At 43.7% G+C, this 22,094-nt stretch overlaps 1 protein-coding gene across 1 annotated transcript in view; it reads right to left on the bottom strand.

Annotated features, from left to right (window-relative positions):
• The window catches only part of prex2 (phosphatidylinositol-3,4,5-trisphosphate-dependent Rac exchange factor 2), an 85,456-nt gene extending 70,299 nt beyond the window's left edge, over positions 1–15,157 (bottom strand). Inside the window, exon 1 of the mRNA XM_076761744.1 lies at positions 14,666–15,157. Within this exon, the coding sequence (XP_076617859.1) occupies positions 14,666–14,803 (138 nt within the window). The 5' untranslated portion in view covers positions 14,804–15,157. The remainder of the gene's footprint in view (positions 1–14,665) is intronic.
• Positions 15,158–22,094: the final 6,937 nt, after the last annotated feature.

Here is a 22,094-nt window from a genome sequence, read left to right as displayed (position 1 = left end):
CAGAACTCCCAGAATGCAGCACAGCTGTCGAGACTCTAATTCTGACTTAATCAGTGGCCTGTCGCTGATCGCACCAATCTTGCTCAGAGGAAACCATCACAACATGACAGACAACATAATGAGAGCAGAGACAGTGCTGCAATGCAACACACAAAATCCTCAGCAGCACAAAGCTTCATTTCATGGTACAGCGTGACGTAAGCCAGCAGCAGAGGCTCCATAAACGCCACACAGAAAGGCAGTGTGATACATACAGCCGCTGTGAGCGCAGTAAGAAGTTACATCTGTCTTTGTAGTTGACCCTAACCGTGCGCTTCCCTTTATCGCCCCACTGAGGGCCATGATGCCATCTGTCGCCCGGTGGAGCCACACAGCAGGCAGCCTGACCTGAGCGAGCTCACATCATGCAACCACAAAGCATGTAAACAGCTTACTTTAATGAGCAGACAAGCCAAGAATTATTCCTTGACACCAAGATCCAAGTGAGTGATCGTGACTACAGTAAGCCTGTTGAAAAGTTTCACTTGATTAATTGTGAACAGATGGAAAGGTGGTTTGGCTAACTCAGTTGTAAAATCGCCATTTCTAGCTAATTACGAAGGTGATGCTCTGTTGAAAAACACACTGACATGAAAAAATAACTGAAATCATCTTAATCACACTGTGTTGACGTCAAGCAACACTTCAAAAGGAACTGTATAAAAGTGAGCGCTTGAATCCGGGCTTGTGGTTGGAAAAAAAAAACGGAAAAAAAAAAACGGAGGGCTTAAATAATCAGCCCCTTTGTTGTAAGCCAACTCCACGCTGATTACCATTCTGTAGCTGCCTTGCCTCGCAACTCTGCCACTCACAAGCATTAGCATCTGATTAGCAAGTCTAATATGTACAAACACGGAGCAGACTTCGACAGGCCACTCGCTAAGGCCTGACGGGGCTTACAGTACAGGACCTTAGCTGAGCAAAAGCGGTGCTAATTTGCACAAAAACCCTGCTTCCTATCATTAATGAGTAACATCAAACATGGGCTCATTAGGGAGGCTATCACTTTAGTTTTAATGATGATTTGTATTACAAACAGTCTATTCAACAGGACATAATCACTATGTCTGCGAAGCACTAATTACAAGGTATATATGCAGCTATGCGGAGACTCTGCTGCAAAACACAGTGAGCCATGCTGCAGATGTTTATCAGAAGTTTGCAAGATAAGAAAAAACACATGGCATAATGGAGCGAAGGAACGCTACATCTGATTGGATAGATGCAGATAATAAATTGTGTTATCACCCAAAAGATAAGAGAGTGCTTTTGGCGTGCAGAGGAGTAGAACACCTTTCATGCAGTTTTCAAGGTAAGTGTGCCACACAGACAACAGACCACACAAACGTCTGAACAGCTCATTTGAGATGCTGCTCGTGTTATTCTGTGGACGGTTTCGACTTGATTTGTGGAAACGTACATGTCTCTACCGACGAGACCGCCTTGTTGAGAGACTAATCCTGGAACAGCTCCACGGACAGTGAATGGGGAGCGGACTGGATTTATGGCCACAATAACGGTACCCAGGGTGACTGTGAATATGAGCCCATTTCCAGGTTCGTACTGTACCTGACAGCGCTGCAGTACATGAATGCACCGCTCATTTGCACAAGCCATTTCAATCTAGCATTGTCTGAGTCATTCAAACCCAGAGTTGTAATTCAACGTCAGTGGAGCACGTCCAGGATTTGTCTCTTGATTGCATCACAGAGCGGAGCATCTGTTCTCTAGTTTAAAGCTTTGGGAGCAAGAGAGAATTGATAGTTCTGTCTATGATGGTAATAATTACTAACTAGAAACTAATTAAAGTTGAGAGACGCAGTTTCAAGCCAGAGGAAGAAATGTAGCTGAAGATCGGTTGAAGATTCAGCCATGATTCATTTTTAAAGGCACACGTTTCCAACATCATCCACCACGGTTGCTGTCTTTGTCCTCATACTCAATAACGACCGACTGAATTCCAGAGGGACACATTTTGTTCCCTAGGACTGGATGTGCTTTCTAGCAGGAATCTGCCATGTCTGCCTCCATCGAATCACAATCAGACTTTGCTTTTGAAATTGTAAAGCTCAATAGGAGCTGTTGGTGATCCACGTCACGCTTTTCTGCAGACCACAGATGGATGGGCAAGTCCTAGTTTTGCGGGTTTATGTCTGTTCTTTGACACTTAAATAGAGATTTTTTTTATCATTGGCATATTTCTAAGATGCTTGGAAAAAAGATGGCGTAAAGTGATGGACTCAGAAGACAAAGAGGATAAAAGAGTTGGACAACAGCAGCGATTTTCTCAGTGTTCTTTCCATTGGCTGTTCACGGAAAGTTAGACTCATCTCCAAAATGGCATCCACTCACACTCACACTCACACACCACTCATTTGAAGCATCTAAGCAACCTCACTATTTGTTTTTGGGAGAGGGAATTAAGCTGCTCTTTTCTGCATCAGACTTTTCCACTTGCTGGACACACAGCACACGCAATTTCGATCCTTAATCATGCATCAACAAGGGGAAAAAAACTCTCTGAGAAAGTCGTTTTTGCTCCCCGAGGCCCAGGTATAATCACCTGGATTGCCATTCTGATGGCCGAGGGGAGGCTACACATTAAAACCCCATTAAAGTTTTCATTATTCTGCAGAGCAGATGGGTGTGATGAATAGATTGGTCCAATCACTGCATGTGGCCTTACCTGCCATTAATCAACACAGGCTCACATGCTGTGGGCAACACAGGCGTGGCAAATCATGGCTGTACTGCCTGACACAGCAATGCTCAAACTCAAAAAAAAAAAAAAAAAAATGTGATAACAACCCGACCTTCATCATTACTGTCACTGAGACTGAAATCAGGTTCAGCCAGCAGACCTGCAGGCCACATGACAGGCCTTCCCATCACCTACTTCCTACAACTGAGCAGTTCTCGGACAGAGCGGAAAACTGCCTCAATCTAACGTGAGTGACAGCTCACTCAATAACTGCAGTTTGCTGAAATATGCTTTTTGCTCAGGAGAGGGGAAGCTGAAATTAAACCCAGCATCCTCTGGACTTTGGTGGGAAAGGAAAGGGAGAGGGGTAAGAGAGTGGCTGCAGGGTTGTTTCCATGCCGACAGAGTGTGTGTGCTAAGCCAACCTAGTTCAGGACACTTTGTGAATGGACATTATGTAATGCTGCCCCCCCCCCCCCAGCATCTCTTCACCAGATTGGAAAGATATCATTGGCAGAAGGCTAGCCACTCCCCCTGTATATGTTGATCTCTATGTCACTTAAACAGATGAACTCTGGGGGACTCTGGGAAAAACAGAGGCCACTTGCTTCCTCGAACATGTAAACTAACAATGATATAACAAGAGGACAATGGTGGACATTCTTGCACTTCAAAATAAAGTGTGTGTACAGTACATTTGCCAAGCTAGAGCATGTGCTTGTGTCAAAAGAAAAGCAATGAAGATAATGAAGAAAGCGCAAAGGGAGAAAAAGCACGCCGTTCATCACGTTATACAGCCACACACCCGGCAGAGTGGGCTGTGACGGGAATACAAATCCCACCCGGAGAGGAAAAGAGCCCGAAACAGATCCAAAAGAGCAAAATGATGCAGCAAATTACTCTGATAAAAAAAAAAAAAAAACTCTCTAGCTGCTCCTCTGCTACAGAAATTAGTTTAAATCAAGTGCAAAGCAAGCCTCAAACATCTGCTATTGCATTCAATTTAAAACTATTGGAGGGACGGGCAGGAACACGGGGCCCGTTTGATGTATTACACGCAAAACAACCATTTTCGGCCCCTGTGGATCGATTGGTTCGACTGTAGAACGCCATGAACCTCCCTGAAATTAAAAGTACTGGAGCAAAGGAGTAAAAGAAAATGCAATAGCACATCTGTCAGCACAATTTTAAACTTTCTTCTGCTACCGAAGTTCAATCGCTTTAACTTTGATGTGAGATCTATTGCTCTCAATGGAAAAAGGTCCAATCTGAGTTCACTGGCACTGGTCACCAGTATAAACTCTGGAGGAATGAATAGGCCTTTCTCAGAGTCTATTGGACATACTACCTCTTTTGTCCACTGATGATTCACTGATCTTCTTTGTTGTCCTGATTGGAGAGTTGGCAAACAAACACACACATAAACACTGTGCATGCAAGAATTTGCCCGTTTTGTATTATAGTTAGTGGTGCAAAGAAAAAACTGAACATAAAGGGATATCACTCCGCACATGTACCAGGTTTTTTAATGCACTGTAATCCAGCATCTGTGAAAAGAATCCTCTCTTGTTAACAAATGGAAAAGACAAGACAAAGACCATTCAAAGCCAGAGACACAAACAACAGCTTCCACACGAAAAAGCCCACTGTAGTAAATCACTAGACTGTGAAGGTATGCTCATTAACGTAACAGTCTTTTTGAGTACGTGTGTGTTTCTCTGTCATACATCTGTCTCCGGGGACGGACGAATAAAATGCAAAACGCCGTGAAACAGTTAAAGGACAGCAGGTAACAGGTGCGCTAGCAGCTTGGCACCCTCAGGCAAGCTCTCCAAAAAACACCTGAGCCTCTGGATTTGCTGTGTGTGAGCATGTGTGTGTGTGCTGGTAAGAAAACAAGAGAGCAGCAGAGATGGACGCAGAATAAGCCGATAGAAAGGAAGCAGAGAGGCCGCTGCAGAGAGGGGAAAAAAGAGAGCCTTGTTTGGCCGTCTTCTTAACATGACAACCCTATAGGGAGGATATGGTGCCTTTACCATACTTCCTGCACAGAGGAGGCGCTTTTAAACCGGAATTCATAATTATAGGGTTAAATCTCCTGCACAGAGGCTTCCAATACACACACCTACACAAACACACACACCAAATTCCTGGCAAGCAAACGCTGAACTTCCCCTAAAAAGGTCTGACCAGAGACAGAGTCAGTCTCTGATGCTGTGAGCACACAGGGGAACATCCGAAGAAAGAGAAAAGGCTCTTTGTAATGATTCTCTCCCATAAGCCTCCTGTCTTCAACAGGTCCTGATGACACCTCCAGGAGTCATTCTGCGCTTCCCATCTCATCAGGCCTCTCGTTAGTTTTCCCAAACTGTCCCGTTTGTCTTCACTGGGAATGTACACAGGAAACAGACACTATAAATACAGCCGAGAATGTTAATGTTAATATGTCTATCTTGGGAGTGGCTATTAAGGCTCATCTGCACAGCCCGATGCAGAGCCGCTGGTTCTAATTAACAAGGGAGAACGTGGTGAACAAAAGTTCATTTGTCTTCGGTTTTCATTTTAAAACTCAGGCAGTCTGTACGAGCACCAGATGACTCCCACAAATAAATAAACTACTGTAGCCGAACAAGCTTCTTTCAAGACGATTAAAGAGAGTTACTGGAATATCATTTCAAAGTTTATTGTTTTAGGAAATGCCTGTTTTGTGAAAAATGCAGGAAGAATCGGGCTTGTTAAAGAAACATTTCGACCAGTGCGCTTTGAGGCATCTCCAAGAACTAACTATTGTCTGTGAAGGCTAAAGAAAAAAAATCCTCTCTTTGATGTTATTCTTGTCCTTCCGGTGACCCCGGCACCCAAGGCATTACATAAACAGCTGGAATGAAACAATTTATCTAATGAATATGTCTGTGTCCAATGTCTGCGCCTGACTCCCGGCGAGCCGCTCGCACAGTTGACATTGGAGCGAAATGAGCACATAAGCATAAACTGCCGTTTGTGATCATGTCCGTTAAACTGGATGCCTGAACGGCCATGGGACCGTTCAATTTCACCCATCGCGGCGCTATAAATGGCAGGCATCTTCAGTATATTAGGAAGATCTTTTGACTTGTGAAATTGGATATTAAGCAGTGAGCCCAGCCTCCAGTAGATCACAGTTAGTCTTTAGGGACCACACTTGCCATGCTTCCCCAATCTCCATGTGCAGCCAAGCAATCCATTACCCGCTGATAGCTGGCAATTCCCATCAGAGCCACACACCAGGACTCTGTATTGATCTGCAAGATGACTATGCAGAATCATCAGTCTCCCAATCTGTGGCGCACTCCCAGGCATGACTGTCACACACCCAGACAGTCCATTTGATTACTGCTTCAGACTCCAAATTGTCCGCTGGAGCCCCTCACCCCGCCTTTCCCTGCCATCTATCTCAGCGGGACTGACAAGAAAAAAGGAAACCTGCAGCGTCAGCCTCACACACAGAACCGGACACTGTCAATGGGGATTTGACCAGCCAGCTTCTCCCCCACTCTCACAACTGTTGAGAGCATTCCCAGCAGTACAAATACCCCCTCCTGCCAGGGTTCTGCTCATCATGCGTCTCTTTTTTGTCTGTGAATGGACAGAGCAGGAGGCAGCACGCCAACATGGCTGCAACAGAGCAGCACAGACTTCAGCTTGATTGCGTCCAGTTTGTCTTGCAAATAAGCAAGAGTGGAAACCATGCATTACTGTAAATGAGCAGCTTTTTTTTAGCTTACATCAGGGCTGCCCAAAGTGGGGCCCGTGGGTCAAAGTTGGCTCACCATCAGGTTTCATTTGGCCGCCCGCCGCATTTGATGTTTATGCTGTTTGATTCCGGTGAGTTAAAATGCTCTGGAAATATGTAGGATCCCTAATTACTAATTATTTTTCATAGAGCACGGCAGGCAGAGTGACACTTCGCAGAGGAAGTCAGTCAATTAAGGGAACTTGGGATCCCAGTGCCATTTTGCATCTTAACCATACAATGCAACACAATAGGTGGTTGCTTTTGGCTTGAGGTCCACCATTTAGTTTCAGTTTTGGCCTTTCAAGTTTAGGCATCCCTGGCTTACATGTACTATTTTAGAGAGTTGGCAATTTCCAACTTGCCTACAAGTATCATGTAAAATGGATTCATGTTGTTTAAAGGACCAGTGTGTAAGATTTAAGGGGATCTACTGGCCGAAATGGAATATAACATCAGTGTATAATCACCTGAAAATTGTGTCGTCGTTACCTTAGAATGAGCTCTTTATATCTACAGAGGAAGCAGGTTTACTGTAGTCCAGAAAGGACAAACCAAACACTGGTTTTAGATGCTTTTTGGATTCTTTGCAGCCACTGCAGGTTCTTCAACATGCTTGGTAAGGGAGGGGTGAGGCGAGGGGTGTTCAGTTGGTCGCAGTCTACAACCTCGCTGCTAGATGCCACTAAATCCTACGCACTGGACCTTTAAGGACGTAATCTCATCGTTTTCACTTTTTCCAATTCAATCAGGCACTTCAACTGTTTGGGAACCATTTGTTGACTATGCTAAAGTTATCTAACTTTTCCACTAAAGAAATGGGCCGTTTCAGGACATTTCAGCTCATTGTTTGGCTAATGTGCTCCGTGTGTGCTGGATGTGTAAATCGCCAGTGGTTTGTAATGCATTTGCCATGAAAACTTTAGAAGATGATCATATCTGCTGCCCCAAAGAGGACAAAAAAGTTAGCAAATTAATAAATTGAGCTTAAACCCATCTGACCTCCAGTTTTTAGCAATTAAATAATGTAAACAGTAGAAAGCAGAGGCTTGCTCACTGCCTATCGCTCAAACAAGGTCCACTGATTGGTATTAAAGAGTCAGTTTCAGAGACTGAATATAAAACAGAAAGATAAAGAAAATAGAAAGATGACAGGCAGAGAGGCATGAAAAGGATGTCTGCAGACAAGGCGTGCTTAGAGACAGAGAGACACTTGTCTAACTCTCAGAGCTTCTATGGCAAATCCCATTGAAGTGCTTAATTAAATAATGATGGAATTTCCCATCATGTCTGGCCGGGCAGCTCTGGGTGTTTATGGATTCTAAGCCCAGAAATGCAGGGCAGACAGAGACATGAATGCCATGGAAAGTGTGAGTTTAAACCAGAGAGAGAGAGAGAGAGCATGCAGACTTGTCCAAGCTGAGGATACTAAAGTCTGATTTGCAAATGTAGAGGAGCAGAGAGGACTTCATGATACCAAACCTCATGATTGTTTTTTTGTTTTTTTTTTTTAACAAACAATTAAGAGTCTTTTTTCCACTGTCATACAAGAATACTGAAGCAGGTTTGAGAGTGCTAAACCGACACTGCAGGCATACTGATCTGGCCATGGGGTGTGTGTGTGTGTGTGTGTGTGTGTGTGTGTGTGTGTGTGTGTGTGTGTGTGTGTGTGTGTTCCCTGCAGCAGAGCATGCCAGCTAAAACACAGGCCCCCTTGTGATGATGACCCCTTCACACTCCATGAACGTCCTGACAAGTGTCTACCGCAGTACCGCCACTTTTCTACTTGTTGCACGTAAGCACCATGTGACCAGGCAGCTGGCACTGGCCAAATCAAAGGCGGCCTTCTCCTCCAGGCAGCAGGACTGCACCACCCCTGCCTCCTGAGCTGAATCCACTCGGTGGACTCAATGCAGGGGTCCTTGCAGCCCTATCCCCTATGCAATGAAGCTCTATGTTGCCAAGTGGGCAACCCTCCTCTCCCTGGCTTGGTGGAGACAGTGGGGGAGGTGTGTGTGTGTGTGTGTGTGTGTGTGTGTGTGTGTGTGTGTGTGTGTGTGTGCGTGTGTTGAAGCAGGAAACATGCAGCACAATGTAAAGACGGGGAGGGCCAGGAAGGAAGGAAATCCTGCTTGAAAAATGGCCTCTGAGACAAAAGAACTCTCTACAGTGCAAGAGCCTGCTTGAGGGACTTAAACGTTTTTTACATTGACAGAGAGAAGGTGTAAAACACTGTCACCAAACAGTCATCCATAAAGTCAGAGGCTAGTCTAATATGCTTTTCTACTTTTTTTTTAAAGAATAGTTTGACATTTGGAAATACATTTATTTGCCTTCTTGCCAAAAGTTAGATGAGAGGATCCATACCATCCTCACATGTGAAGCAACAGCCAGCTGCTACTTAGTTTATCTTAGCATAAAGCTCGTACATGGGGAAACTAGTTCGAGGAAGCACTATTTAACATCTCATTTTCTTAATCTGTGCAAAAAAGGTTGCGCTTTTTTATGGGGCTTATGTGCTGGAATGCTTCTTGGCTGGGCTGCTACTGGAAAATGTCACTGCACCCACCAGGAAATCGTCATTACCCCCATCAGATTTTATTACCTATGGACATCACCAGAATATCAGTTTGCCCCTGTCTTTAAGCTAACCTAAGCTAACCAGTGAGTTGTGTCATAGTTACCGTACAGGCACGAGTGTGGTATCGATCTTCTCATCCAACGCTCTGCAAGATGGTGAAAACGCTTATTTCCCAAAATGTTGAACTGCTAAAGAGGCTACATTTCTTCAGGTCAAATGTCTGAACAAAAGCAGCATTACAGGAACTTTGCCCATATGAACTGATTCTTTATGGCAACATTAGAAACCTTAGAAACAACTCTTTAAATCAGATGAAGTTAACTGTCACTATCATGCCCCTCACTGAACATTACAATATTCAATATTTATTCGACAGCTTGGCATAATGTAGGCGTGCATGTTCCTAAATATTTCCCACTGGTAATCACATTTGCTGCATCTAGGAAATTGCTAAATGTTTTCCTTTTTTTGTAAAGATGACTAGATAAAATATTGAAAGGCATGCAAAACACAGCGGCTCCCATAGCATGACTGCTCAATGGGAAGAAGAAGGATTATCCCACTCAGTGTTTTTATTGATATGAGACTCAAGGTTAACGCAAAACGCTCCCCAGGAGAGGGCTCTGTTGTCGCCGAGCTAATCCTCACAATCATTCATCTTCAGGCTGGCTAAAAGACAGAGTTAGCTTGAAGATGGGCTGCTAAACAGGTTTACGCACAAAACAAACTTACAGTATGACCAAACAGAGGCAGAATGCATTTACATTTATAATCAGGCAAACTTTTTGTGTTGTGGAAGTAGTGGGGTGAAATTGAAAGCCACATCGTCACTTCAGGGGCCCTTACACCGGCGACAGGCACACGAGAGAAACTGCACGGTCTGAGAGGAGAGACTGACCCAATCCAATTAAAAAGAGTCAAGGAGAAAGACATTAGCACCTCTCTTACAAACACACACACAAAGAATGGACGGAGTTGTGTCTATGTACATGGATTAAAGATAAATTAAAGCAGAAATACACTCAGCCACGCTCACGATTCTGTGCAGCGATGGGAAACGCTCCGATCTAACCTAGCCAGGCTCATAACAAACCTTCACATAGCTAGAAAGTGGAAAAATCCACTTCCTGTCAACACAGCATCCAAAATACACCCTATGCAGCGCTCCCTCTGGGACACAGCGGTGCAGAAAGAGCACCAGAAAGAGAAATCCGAGGTGTATAAAAGAGTGGAACGAGTAACAGTATGATGGGCCGAACATCAGCTCTGAGTAAAGGAAGTCGTTAAGGAATAAAGAAGAGAGCAATCAGGGCAGAATCACATCGCTCTCTGTGGAATCTCTTATCACCAAATGCAGCCCAGTGTGGAGACAAACTGATGTAAGCAGCAGTAAACGGCCACCGGCGGGCTCTAAGCACTCGCCCCCAGCCTCAAAACCACCCAATCCCAACTCACCAGCATCATGTGAGCACACCATATGGACCGTCTTATCTGATCGGTCACTTAAAAAAAGCCATTTAAATAGATTAGCAGAATCTGTACAAGGGGCTAGTGTACATCACGTGGCGTTTGTCTCATCACGCTAACGTAAACAACTTTTGCTTTTGCCCTCTTTAACCCCGCATCTCCTCCTCCTCCTCCCCCTCCTCAAACAGATCCAGATAACAGCTCTGAACATTTCTGGCCTCTGAGCCCCAAAAGGCGGAGAAATTAGCTGTTTACTGCAAATAAAATACTGTTTATGCTTTCATTCATCTCAATTTAGTACTTCTTAAAAACAAAAAGTGCAAAAGCTTGTTTTTGTTTGGTTTTTCAACATAAATACAACATGCATCCATATATAGCCTGATACTGGACACACACACACAAACTGAAAGGTTGGGTTGTCTCTGTGTACACAGTTTTGTTTGTGTGTTTCTGTCAAATCAGGACACACCGACCATCAGCGTCTTCTGTTCCTGTTTCCATCAGAACACGGAGAGCGGCTGGAAGTTGGCATGAAGTCTACAGATTAACAGACAGGAAAGGGATGGGAACACGAGGTCACGACCTGTGGGGTCGTCAGCTGTCTGTCCGGAGCCTTACAGACCCTCCTGACCTGACCTCCTTCAAGACTGCCCTCTGGTCGTGTTACCAGCAAAAAAGAAACATTCTTGGCCCAACTTGAGCGTCCCAGCCAAGACGCCAACAAATCCAAACCCTGCGAGAGAGACATGTGGAACCTCTGTGTACAAATACACACACAGGGTTCAATTGAACACCTATGTTTCCAGGAGCTAGCCAGTGATCCTTCACACCAGCTGTTTTCTCCATTAGGCTCAATTCCCCAACTTCCTGCAGAAACTTTCACTGAAAAGATGCGACTGACTTGTTTGCTGACCAATAACCTTTCCGCATGACGGCCCGGGACACATGATGATAACAATATGCAGCCTTGTTCAAAAGACGTCAAAATACGGATGAAATATTTCTTGAATTTCACTTTTTCTGAAGAGAATGACAGACGTGGAGGTTCCATCGCACTGCAAAGTCTCAAACCACATTTAATTAATTTCAATTCATGCCAGGGATTAAAAATGTTTTAAACATTACACTCCCTGGTTGCTTCGTAGATCAACAGGCTTTTGTTGGGGAGAGGAAGGCAACAGCTGAGGGAGCACTTAATGCACTGCAAAGCTCTTTGGAATATATTAAGTTAACTTGTGGCTCAGATCTCAATCCAGAATCAGGACATGAAAGCTTTCCTCCGTCGTCCTTTCTTGCATTCTCGCTCCTAAGTGCTTATCATGCAAGCAAATGGCTTTCCCTGCGTCTCTATTAACAGCGAACAATGGCAGAGACTGACTAAAGTATTCTATTTGACAGTGTTACCAAAAAGAAAAGTCCAGAAAAGCAAACGGCTCATTAAAGCCACTGTTTACATTAAGTCTTGATTTGTTCCCCTCATTGAGACATTTCTAAGAATGACTGTCATTTTATTGGCTCGGAGCCGTCCAAGATAAACACCAGCGTCCACCGCCGCCCACTATCTCCAGCTATAATTGTTCATTATGTAAGACGGGCCTGAGATATTTCAGACAGCTTCCATCGAAGCCTTCCTCTCACTGTCAGACTACTGTAGAACATGCGGAGTAAAAAAAAACGGCGCTTTAATCCAAAGAAAGTCACATTTAGGCTTTCCGATACTGGCACCTTCAAGATGCACCCTGCATACTTTCCCACGAGATGCGAGGTATGGCCAGACAATAGCCTCAGACCGTCTCTGCCCTAATCATCCTTGTTATTTTCCACTACCTTAAGAGTAAAGTATGTGCCAGGTGCATTGTGTTTGGGTTCCACGGATCAGCAGCAACAATCTCTGCTCTACTGTTCAACCTCAGCTACTGACCGGAGCCTCATTGTTCCCCAGCATTTCCTAACCTCGGAGGAATTCCTCCTCCAGGAAATATGGTTTACAAGAGGAGGCACCAAGCCCAGACCACCCGAACCCCTCCTCCTTCCCCCTCCCTTACCCTTCACCCTCCTGGCAATATCTACCGCCTGATCCACTCTACCCTTTTCCCTTTCACCCCTCCAGCAATATCCCATCTATGGCTCTCACTGCTGATGCTCGGAGTCCCCTGGATTATCCCACCAGGGAGTCTCACAGAGGGGGGCCGGGCCGTTCTCCATTCTGACCTCTGGACACGCAGAAACTTGTGTTCATAACTGGCAGTAGAGGAAGCGGGGGAGGCAGGCCTGTGTTTGTGTGTGTGATCAGATGAAAGTCTTCAATACGACCCCTCTCCCCAGTAGGGCTGTCTTTGATCATCCTGACCACCTTCCATGATGCTCCCCAGGACCCCCCAGATGATAAGACGGCAGATTATGACTCTGTCTTTTTGACTCACTTTGTAGCTTCTTCATCATCATCATCATGTGGCTCCATCAGCTAGAGCTCGCAGTTAAACCAACAACAGCTATGTTTCCAGTGTCGGACCTCAATCTGATGCATCCATCCTGACATTCCCAGGCCAGAACAGAGTTGCCTTGTAAGGATCAGTCACTTCTGAAATGAATCCCAGTTCCAGCACAACAGGGGAGATGGAGAAGGAGGAGTGGCTGCATTCCCCAAACCCCCACCAGCAGGACAGAGGACACATTCCCTCATGTACTCGCCTCCTCCATTTCTCCAGTGATGCCACTTCTAAGAAAGGCCAGATCAAGCTCCATCCCCTCCCTGGTCCCTCTGTCCTCCATTGGAAACATCTGGGCAGTGGGAGGGAGGTCAGGGTGTGCACGTTCATACATGTGGCCTGGGAAATAGCGCTCTTAATGACACGCAGCACAGTGCCCCTTCGACCCCACTTCCCCGCAGAGCTCCCATCGCAGCGAGAAGCTGAAACTGCTGAGAAAACAGGGCTGGAAACCCGCAGTCCTGATATGAGTGTGTTGACTGCAAGGTATTTCACTTTCAACATGCTCAACAGCCGCAGCTTCATTTGTCAAATCAGACTCTATTACCGGGTGTGCATAACTTTTCACAGCTTTCTGGTTTAAACAGCGGACTTTGCCAAAGTTTCCTTTCCCTCCTGTCCTTGAGGTGAGGTGTTATTTCCTGTGAAGCCATCAAGCTGACAGCACATCATTCCCTCGTTGCTGCAACCAAGCCGGGATGCTCAGTGTGCAGCCAGAGATGTGTTGCCAGTTGAGCGCCACAGTGCCAATGGCTTTCATTCGAGTCCACCTGTGCCGTCCTTGGCAAGACTCCCCACTTCTGGATTTGATCAGAAGTTGGCAAAGGAAGCCGTAAAATGCACTCTGCTGTATTTTCCATGCTGTGTGGGAAGTGGGGTAATCATATGGATGGAGTATTAATACTGTGCCGCTCAAGTTGAAAGACTGGGGAGCGAGCTGAAGTACAGATGCTGTTATAGATGTTTCTCTGATGAATTTCAGTGCTTTCTCTCCTTCAGATTAACATTTTAAACAACCTGGAATGAGACACTGCAACACCAAGGTGTACACCATATTAAAACACCACCTAGATGGTAACATTATGTGAGAATATGGTCATTTGAAGGACTTTTTGTCTGGAAAAAAAAAAATTGATTTTGTTGTCATTTGTGGTCTATCCGCACTTTTCAAACAATCACAAACCACTACGAGGCCCCTCAAACAGCCTCTGAGCAGGCTGAGAACAGGATTAAACATCACTCACTGGCTGCGCAAGAACTAAAGCTGTGCCATGCCTCTCTGTGCCTGCTTTCTCAATTTCACACTTGCAATCTGAAAAGCTAATATCTCCATCAGAGGGATGAGTTCAGAGAGTATCAGAGGAGTTAATGCTATAAAAGGCTGATTTTTGTGTTAGACATCCTGCTTGTTCAAAGAAACTGTGGCGTGCATGGAGTTTGCACGGCAGGTTATTTACATGTAGCAGAGTTGTCGCTCTGCAGCCTGATGCACCATGCATACTAAACAGGCGTGCTTTTTTTTGTTTGTTTGTTTGTTTGCTTTGGGCTTTCATTTTCTCGTGTAAAATGTGCAACTTCATGCCGTTTCTGTTTTGGAAGTGTTCTCAAAAACTCACCGAGAGAAACTCCAGCGTCCCAACATAATCCCGTTCCGTCTTTAAAAGTTCATTTAAGACGCACACTCGCAGCCGGAGCTGTTTCTCCAGGTCCTTCCCGCTTTCAGCCCTGTGCTCGCTTCTGCTCTCCTCAGTCATTGTGAGTAAATAAATGCAAAACCTTATTGTCCTTCGGCAGAGTTTCACATCACAAAACAGGCTCTCAGATGCGTAAAGTTTGCAGCATGGTCGAGACTGAACGGGCACTCGCTCTCTGCGCTAGAAGTCCACAAAAAGTTGAAGGAAAAACAAAAACAATGCGCGAACAGTGGATGAAAACGCATGAAAGGCGAGAAAAGTTTAGAAACGAAATAAAAACAGAGGTGGGGACTGCGCAGCGACGTGAGACACCTTCCCGCAGAGCGCCACTGAGCAGCGGACAGGACACCAGCTTGAAAGTTAAATCCATGTGACTCCTAAAGTCTTCATCCTTAAACCAGCCTCCCAACAGCCTCTGAGACAGAGGACCAGAGTCAAGATAACCACGATGCACGCCGCCACTTCCGGCTGCTGTTTTCAATGTAAATCTGCAGAAACAGGAAAGAAAACACCAACCTACAGATTTAAGCTATTTTTTCATGGTCATACTCAGGATCTATAATCGCACATGCAGAAAATTTAACGCCACTTCCCTGAAATGAAGCTCTACAATACTTATGATTGACGCGTTTATGCTTTTAATTTGAAGGGATAATTACCGTACTTCTGGCGTTATTGTAGCTGTCTCCGTCTAACTTGACAGTACAGGAAAACGTTCACAAACTTTTATGTCCTATAACCTCAGAAAAAGTGACACTGTTTATTTCTGTGAATAGATCAGATCAAAACCAAAGACAGCAGAGCAACACAGGCTGACGTTTCACTCCATTTTACTCATTTTATCCCCTCTGAAAAGGGGAAATCAAAGTGTTCTTCACTTGCTTGAAAACTCATGGAAATCTTATCGGGACCCTCAGAGCTGTCAAACCCAAACGGGAGTGTCACAGCAAAAGAAAACCAAGCAAGAGAATTATGTTGCATTACTTTAATTGATTCCTTCCCCCTTGTAATAGAACACAGCAGTCTGTTAATGAAGCAATTAAATCCAATCATATAAATATCATTAAGCTGCAAATTGTCTTATCACCAATATCTTTGTGTGAGTATCTTAACGGTGGAAATTCAAAACCAACACAATTATCTGCAGGTTAGATCTTCACCCACCATCATCATTAAAAGAAAGCATGTCTATACACAAAGGTAGCCTATGTCAGTGGGATTGTATTTGCAATATGTGTTTGTATGAATATTTGGTCACATGTTATATTAAGGTACACATGTTCATCATCAACTCATTGTTTATCAGCATGTATATTAGTAGCATATTGGCTTTTTATTTGTCATTATATTAATGCCTCATTCTGGGGATTAGGGTTGTTGAGAGTCAGGGTTAGTTTTATAAAATCATAATTCATGTACAACAGCTTCCTTATTTACTATCAATAAGCAGTAATTAGGAGGTTATTGAGGGAAAACTCTTAGTGAAGGGCCTAGTAGTTGCAGAATATTATGATGCAGAATAAGGCATTATTAAGTACTTTATAATGACTATTAAAGAGCCAATATGGTGCGAATGCATGCTAATTAAAAACTTGTTAATTGTCAACCTTAATATAAAGTGTTGCTGTTAATTCTTGTGAATATGTACATAAAACACTAACCAAAAGTGAACATAATGGAGAGATCTGTGAGGGTCTGGGACTCTGCACTAGAGCTTAAATATCAGGTGCCTCACAGAGCACGTGACTCACAGATCATGGCTGAAGCACATTCAGCTCTTTTCCCTCCACAGTCGTATCGCAGTGAAGCTTTAGTCTTCACTAAGACACCCTCTAAATATGCAGTTTCTATTTGACAGCTACAACTGATAACAGCACCTTCTTGTAATTCTTTATTAATTTATTTATTTGGATCCCCATTAGCCACTGCCAAGATAGCAAGTGCTTGTCCAGGGGTTCGTACGTGCTTCTGCCAATTAAGTGTAATTGATACGGTCTGGCCTTTTCAAACAGACAAATTGAAAAATACAAACTAAATTAAATTAAATGACCTGAGAATATTTTTTGCGATCATTTTCTTGGTACAAATGTATCCTGTCTGCAGCAAATGGGCTCTTCCTGGTGTGTTATGTTTTTTGTTTTTTTGTTTTTTCATGTTTGAGATAAGATCTTTGTGTTAATTAAACAGGCAGATGCTCTTGCGCCACAACCCATCTTAATGAGCTGGTGATGTATAAATCCTTGTACAATGCATCCTCTTCTCACACCGCAGTTCATTTTTTGCTTGGAATTTGGGAGCAATTTCTCTGGTGGAAAAATGCGGAAGGAAACCATAAAAGAGTGGACACACACAGAGATGCAGAAAGACATAAAGCACAAAGAGTGATCAGCCAGAGTGCGTTTAATTAGGGCAGAATTTCCACTCTTGGTAGGTGGAAGCTGTGTTCAATCTGCCTTCTTACTCCCTGCTAACACAGTGGTGCAGGAAGAGCCACTTGAAAGGCTGGTAAAGTGTTTATATATTGAATTAGAGTCACTCACAGTCATTTTTGTCCCTGGGTAAATAGCAGCATAGTCAACATTAAAACCTGCATCAATTTCACCAGCTCGAAAGTCTTTTGAGGGATTTTAGGGGAGCCATTTGCAGCCCACAATGATAATTTAAGGATTAACATCCCAACAAGCAGGGGTTCAGTTCACTCCATTCTGCTGCAAATTCATCCACTTTGTTCCATTAATTTTTTTTTTTAACTTATCTCAGCACATTCAGCGAGGTGGTCTGTCTACTGGAGCACATTCACCTGAAGAGAAAATGAATTTAACTGATGACTACTGGCCTAATTTGTCTGCACCAGAGGGAATCTTGATTTTATTGGGCTATTTTATGTCTCAATTACAGGTTAGTGTCAGTTTTGTGAGGTGAGCTGAGGACACGGCTCTTAAACTTGAGTAAATCTTGACATGCAGTATACTCTGGTGGTTAAACGCAGCACTGCATGCGTTCGGTGTATTTCCTGATGAGAAAGTTCATGCGCTGCACTGTTTCTGTGCTTCCACCAGAGAGCACTGCTGTTTTTGACTGGAATCCTGCTATGACTCCAGAGGGCTTTTCCGTCAAACAGAGGAGATGAGGCCTCATAATGGGTCTATTTATTGTCAGAGTCCTCCAAAGTCTGAATGGGCCTGCCTGGCTCCTAGTCCAACACTAAATGTACTAAATTTGGGTCCTGGCCTGAAAAAAAAAACAAAAAAAAAAAACAGAGAAACCTCGGCGACATTTGCGGTAGACCAACTTAATTATGGTTTTATATTAGCCATTCCAGTGCAGGTAAATTTCCAGACCCTCAGATTTTATTGCCCATGACTTTGGTCTGCGGAATTAACTTCTATTATTTGTGGTTTAGTGCTGCCGGTGCCTTGCTGAGGGCTGCCAGGAAGTGCTCGGTTCTTCCCGTTGGAAAAGGAGTGTCAGACCGATGTGAACTGCTGCCTTTTCGGATTATTTCCGTTTAACATCTAACGGGAGTTGTTCTAAGAGTGTTCACTGACACTGATATGGACATGTTAGCCTCATATGCCTTTCAGTGAATCACTACAGCAGCCAAAACCAACTTTTTTTTTATGCATCTCTCTGCTGTATGGTCAGTCAAACATGTTATTGTCTTTTGTTCAGATGTATTCCTGTCCGTTCAGATGGAGACACAGGGGGGATACAGTAGGAAAAAAGGAGGTTTGGAAGAGAGTTTTATTACAGCCTGTATTTGGACCAAGCTGTAGGTGCACATGTCCTGATGCTTCTTGTTCAGTTAAAACCTTTTTTTCTGGCACCTTCTCAATGGCTGCACAACTTAGAACAGAAAAGAAAAGCAAGATATTTGCCAAGGAAACCCACTCCGTGTCATTTAATGCCAGACCTACAGCCTTGTACATTTATGTTACAAAAAGAGCATTCATACTCAGTTTTAGGATGAGGCGAGCGACAATCTCTGCATTGTGGTAAATTTACACTAGTTTGTATTGTAGTGCCGTGCAACAAGCGATCAAGATAAGTGTTTTAATAAAGTCCTGGTATGTTAAAGCTAACCTACTTCTATGTGCATATGGTATTATTCTCAATGTTTAGGAGCTCACCTGTTTTTCCTGTCTTGCTGCCAAGTCTCTGTTTCCTGAGTGACTGATGTTCCCCTTTTACCAGGGATATCCCTTACATCCCTGCAGCTATGAATCAAATATATGAGATATGTACTGTACACGCACACAGCTATCAATATATGAATATCCTGGCATGGTGCTGAGATGCTGTGGTAAAAACAACAAGGCATCTCTATGATGAGAAATGATCGATTTGCACCAGACAGCGCTGTTTTTAATGAATGTTATGAGAAAGAGATTATAGTTCAATATAATTTCATCAGACTCAAACCAAATATGGAATACCTTCAGCTCGCTCTGTTGCTCCTCATCAAATCCAGACTTAAGCAATATTTCATCTCTATATGTGACACATTGCTTAAGATTTCACAGAGACATTTATGAACATATTGCACTTTAGATATTAAGCAAATTCGATTCCCAGGTCTCCCCAGTGTGCACTAAATGTAAGTTGCACACTGCCTCCTTTGTACCTTGGTTTTGGTCTGTAATTGAATATTTTTTGGCAGATAAAAATTAATTAAATGTTCCAACGCACTGTAAACGCTCACCCCCTTTCTCTCCTCAATATTTATAAGGGGACGTGAACCTTTATAAATCTGAGTTTAAACTTTTGGGGGAACTTTTGTTATAGTTGTGTATAAATCCGAAAGGTTGCAAGACTGGATAGGAAAGGAGAAGGAAATATGGAACTATTACTTAAACCTTTTCAGTTTGGTTGTGAACAGTTTTGCCTTTCCAGTTCTCAAAGAAACATTCAAATAAAACTGGAAAAAAAAAGCCAGAGAGGTTGGCGTATGATAACAGTCTGGTAATTCCTGAACAGCTTCTTCATTTTTCATGCTGAATAATGTGAGCTGACTTGATGGTTGGAGCGACAATTAACCAAAGTAGCACGCCTCAAAAATCCTTTTCCACTTTATTGACTTTTCTCTTGTTCCCTAACCACTGCGCTCTGCTGCCAAGGCCCCCTGTTATTCATTTTGCATCTCAGTCCCAACGTCACCGATTTCTATTACTGTAAGCGAGTCTTTGTGCGTTGGAATCTAACAGATGGAAGTCTGCGGGCTGCAGATGTCTGAGCAAAGCTTAGTGTAACCAGTGTATCGTGATCTCATCATGACGGATGACGGCAAACTCAAGTCTTTGTCACTGAGATTAACTTCCTCAAAATTCTCTGTTCATTTTGAGAGTGACAGTTTTGTTTTTTGTTTTTTTTTTCCTTTTTTGGCAGCCAAATGGCCCACATTGTGCTGCCTCCCAGACTGTGCACCATCTTTAACCCCCTCCACTCCTTTTTCTTTTTACTTCTCCCCTCAGGGTCAAAAGGTCATAGATGTGCACTCACAGCCCTGCTCAGGGTCAGCTGGTTGCTCTCAGATCCTGCAGAAGCCCTAAAGACATCACAAAGAGCTGCAGTTAGCTGCACAGTTTGACCAGACCCCCCCGCACCACCACCACCACCATGGCCAGTGCGAGCCCCACTCTGCCACTGCATGCTTATCAAAGAGCTCATTCACACCCCTCAGCGAAGTTTGAGGCTCAGAGGAACATGGTGATTTATTGGACCTCGGTGCCACTCTAACATCGCGCTTAGACTTACCCCTAAAAAGGATGCTTCGTTCTTCACCTTCCCGCAGGCCACAACCCAAAGCAGTGCCACATGCGCAGGTCTGTGCTCGTGTGTGTTAAAAACAACACCGAGACCACCACATTGACTCCTGCCGGTGCCCTCAACCTACGTCTCTGCGCCCAGCACGTCATGCTTAAATGACCAGCCAGCGTAATAGTCTTTACATGCAAGTGTTTTCACTCCCCCCACAAATCCCTGAAAATGATATACATGGAAGGCAAAGCAAGCACTTTATGAATATGCTTCTGTGTGCAGCTGTCTCAGCACTCAAAAACACTTTCTGGGTTCATGTTAGCTTTGAAAAATAGGTCCGTCAGAAAACCCCTTTTCGAGCCTTGGTCCATTCAATTTAAGTTCTGACGACATTTTCCAATAAAGAGGAGGATTTTTTCGCCACTTATACCAGAGACGTGTTCACTGTCTGACCCAGCTCTGATGTGCTGATCGAGTGCTCCTTACAGATGTGCAATGAATGCATCACTAATATCACTTTAACCCTTGAGGTTTGTTCACATTGGCTTTATTTCCTCATTGTTTGGGGTCCACAGCCCACAATGCTTTGTGTAAAAAATGATATTGCTTATAACTTGTTACATTTTTATCTTATTAAAACTCAATATGTAGAAAAGGACACATCTGAAAATAGAGAAGGGGCCATAAAGCATTTTTACTGCACCAAATAAGGACATATTTAATGTTTACTTTTGACAGAAGTATTCCTTGTGTTTGCCAAAAACTCATGCACAGACAGAGAAATGCACAGTATGTTATGTTACGTTTGTTATGTCATATTTGGAGTCAGGCTGTTGATTCTGTAGAAGTCTTACTCCCTGTTAAATTGTTCTAGCAGTGGGGCTGCATATATAAAGTGCTGTCACAGATGTACAATGCACATGAGAATCCATTGTGTTTAACCATGTTTTAAAGCTGAGGCCAAGCAGAAATAATGCATAAAGCCGTCAGTGTGATAATACAAAAATGACGTCTGTGTTTTGAACTTTTAAAAAGGTCTCTAAGACTCAACATAAAACAACAGGGTGAAGCGGGATAAGAAATATTTCTGTTTCTGTGATTGATTTGGAGTGAATGTAGCAGGATGCCAGGCTAGTAAATTGCAAATAGCTGCAAATCCTTAACCTCTTGTCTCTGTTTCATGTCAACATGTGAAAGAAGATTTGAGGTAGATTAGGATATTTGTATCCACTGTGCCGCCTTAAATCACAGCTAGTCTTAAGTTTGTATTATCAGTAAATCTGTCAAAGCTTTCTGAGGTTAAAGTTAAGCAAAACCCCATCCTTAAGTAATCAAACTATGTATTGGTTTGCTCATTTGAGCACCTGCTCTGCAAACATCCACATCTCAACTGTATTAACAGTCTAATCTACATCTCTTGCACACTGAGGTGGGTGCTGTCAAAAGCAGCATTCCTGCCCACTCTGCTGTAATGTCTGTGTCTGTTTAGAGGGGTGGGGGTTGGAGGGAGTGTTTGGGGTCTGTTGTACAGTAATTGGGTGTAAAACAGGTGGCGCACTGTTGACACTGCAGAGAAGCATGTGAAAAATGTGCT

This window comes from Chaetodon auriga, chromosome 21 (assembly GCF_051107435.1).
Source record: "Chaetodon auriga isolate fChaAug3 chromosome 21, fChaAug3.hap1, whole genome shotgun sequence".
In the NCBI taxonomy this organism is placed as follows: domain Eukaryota; kingdom Metazoa; phylum Chordata; class Actinopteri; order Chaetodontiformes; family Chaetodontidae; genus Chaetodon; species Chaetodon auriga.
The sequence above is the reverse complement of the archived record's forward strand: the minus strand, read 5'-3'. Positions and strand labels throughout refer to the sequence as shown.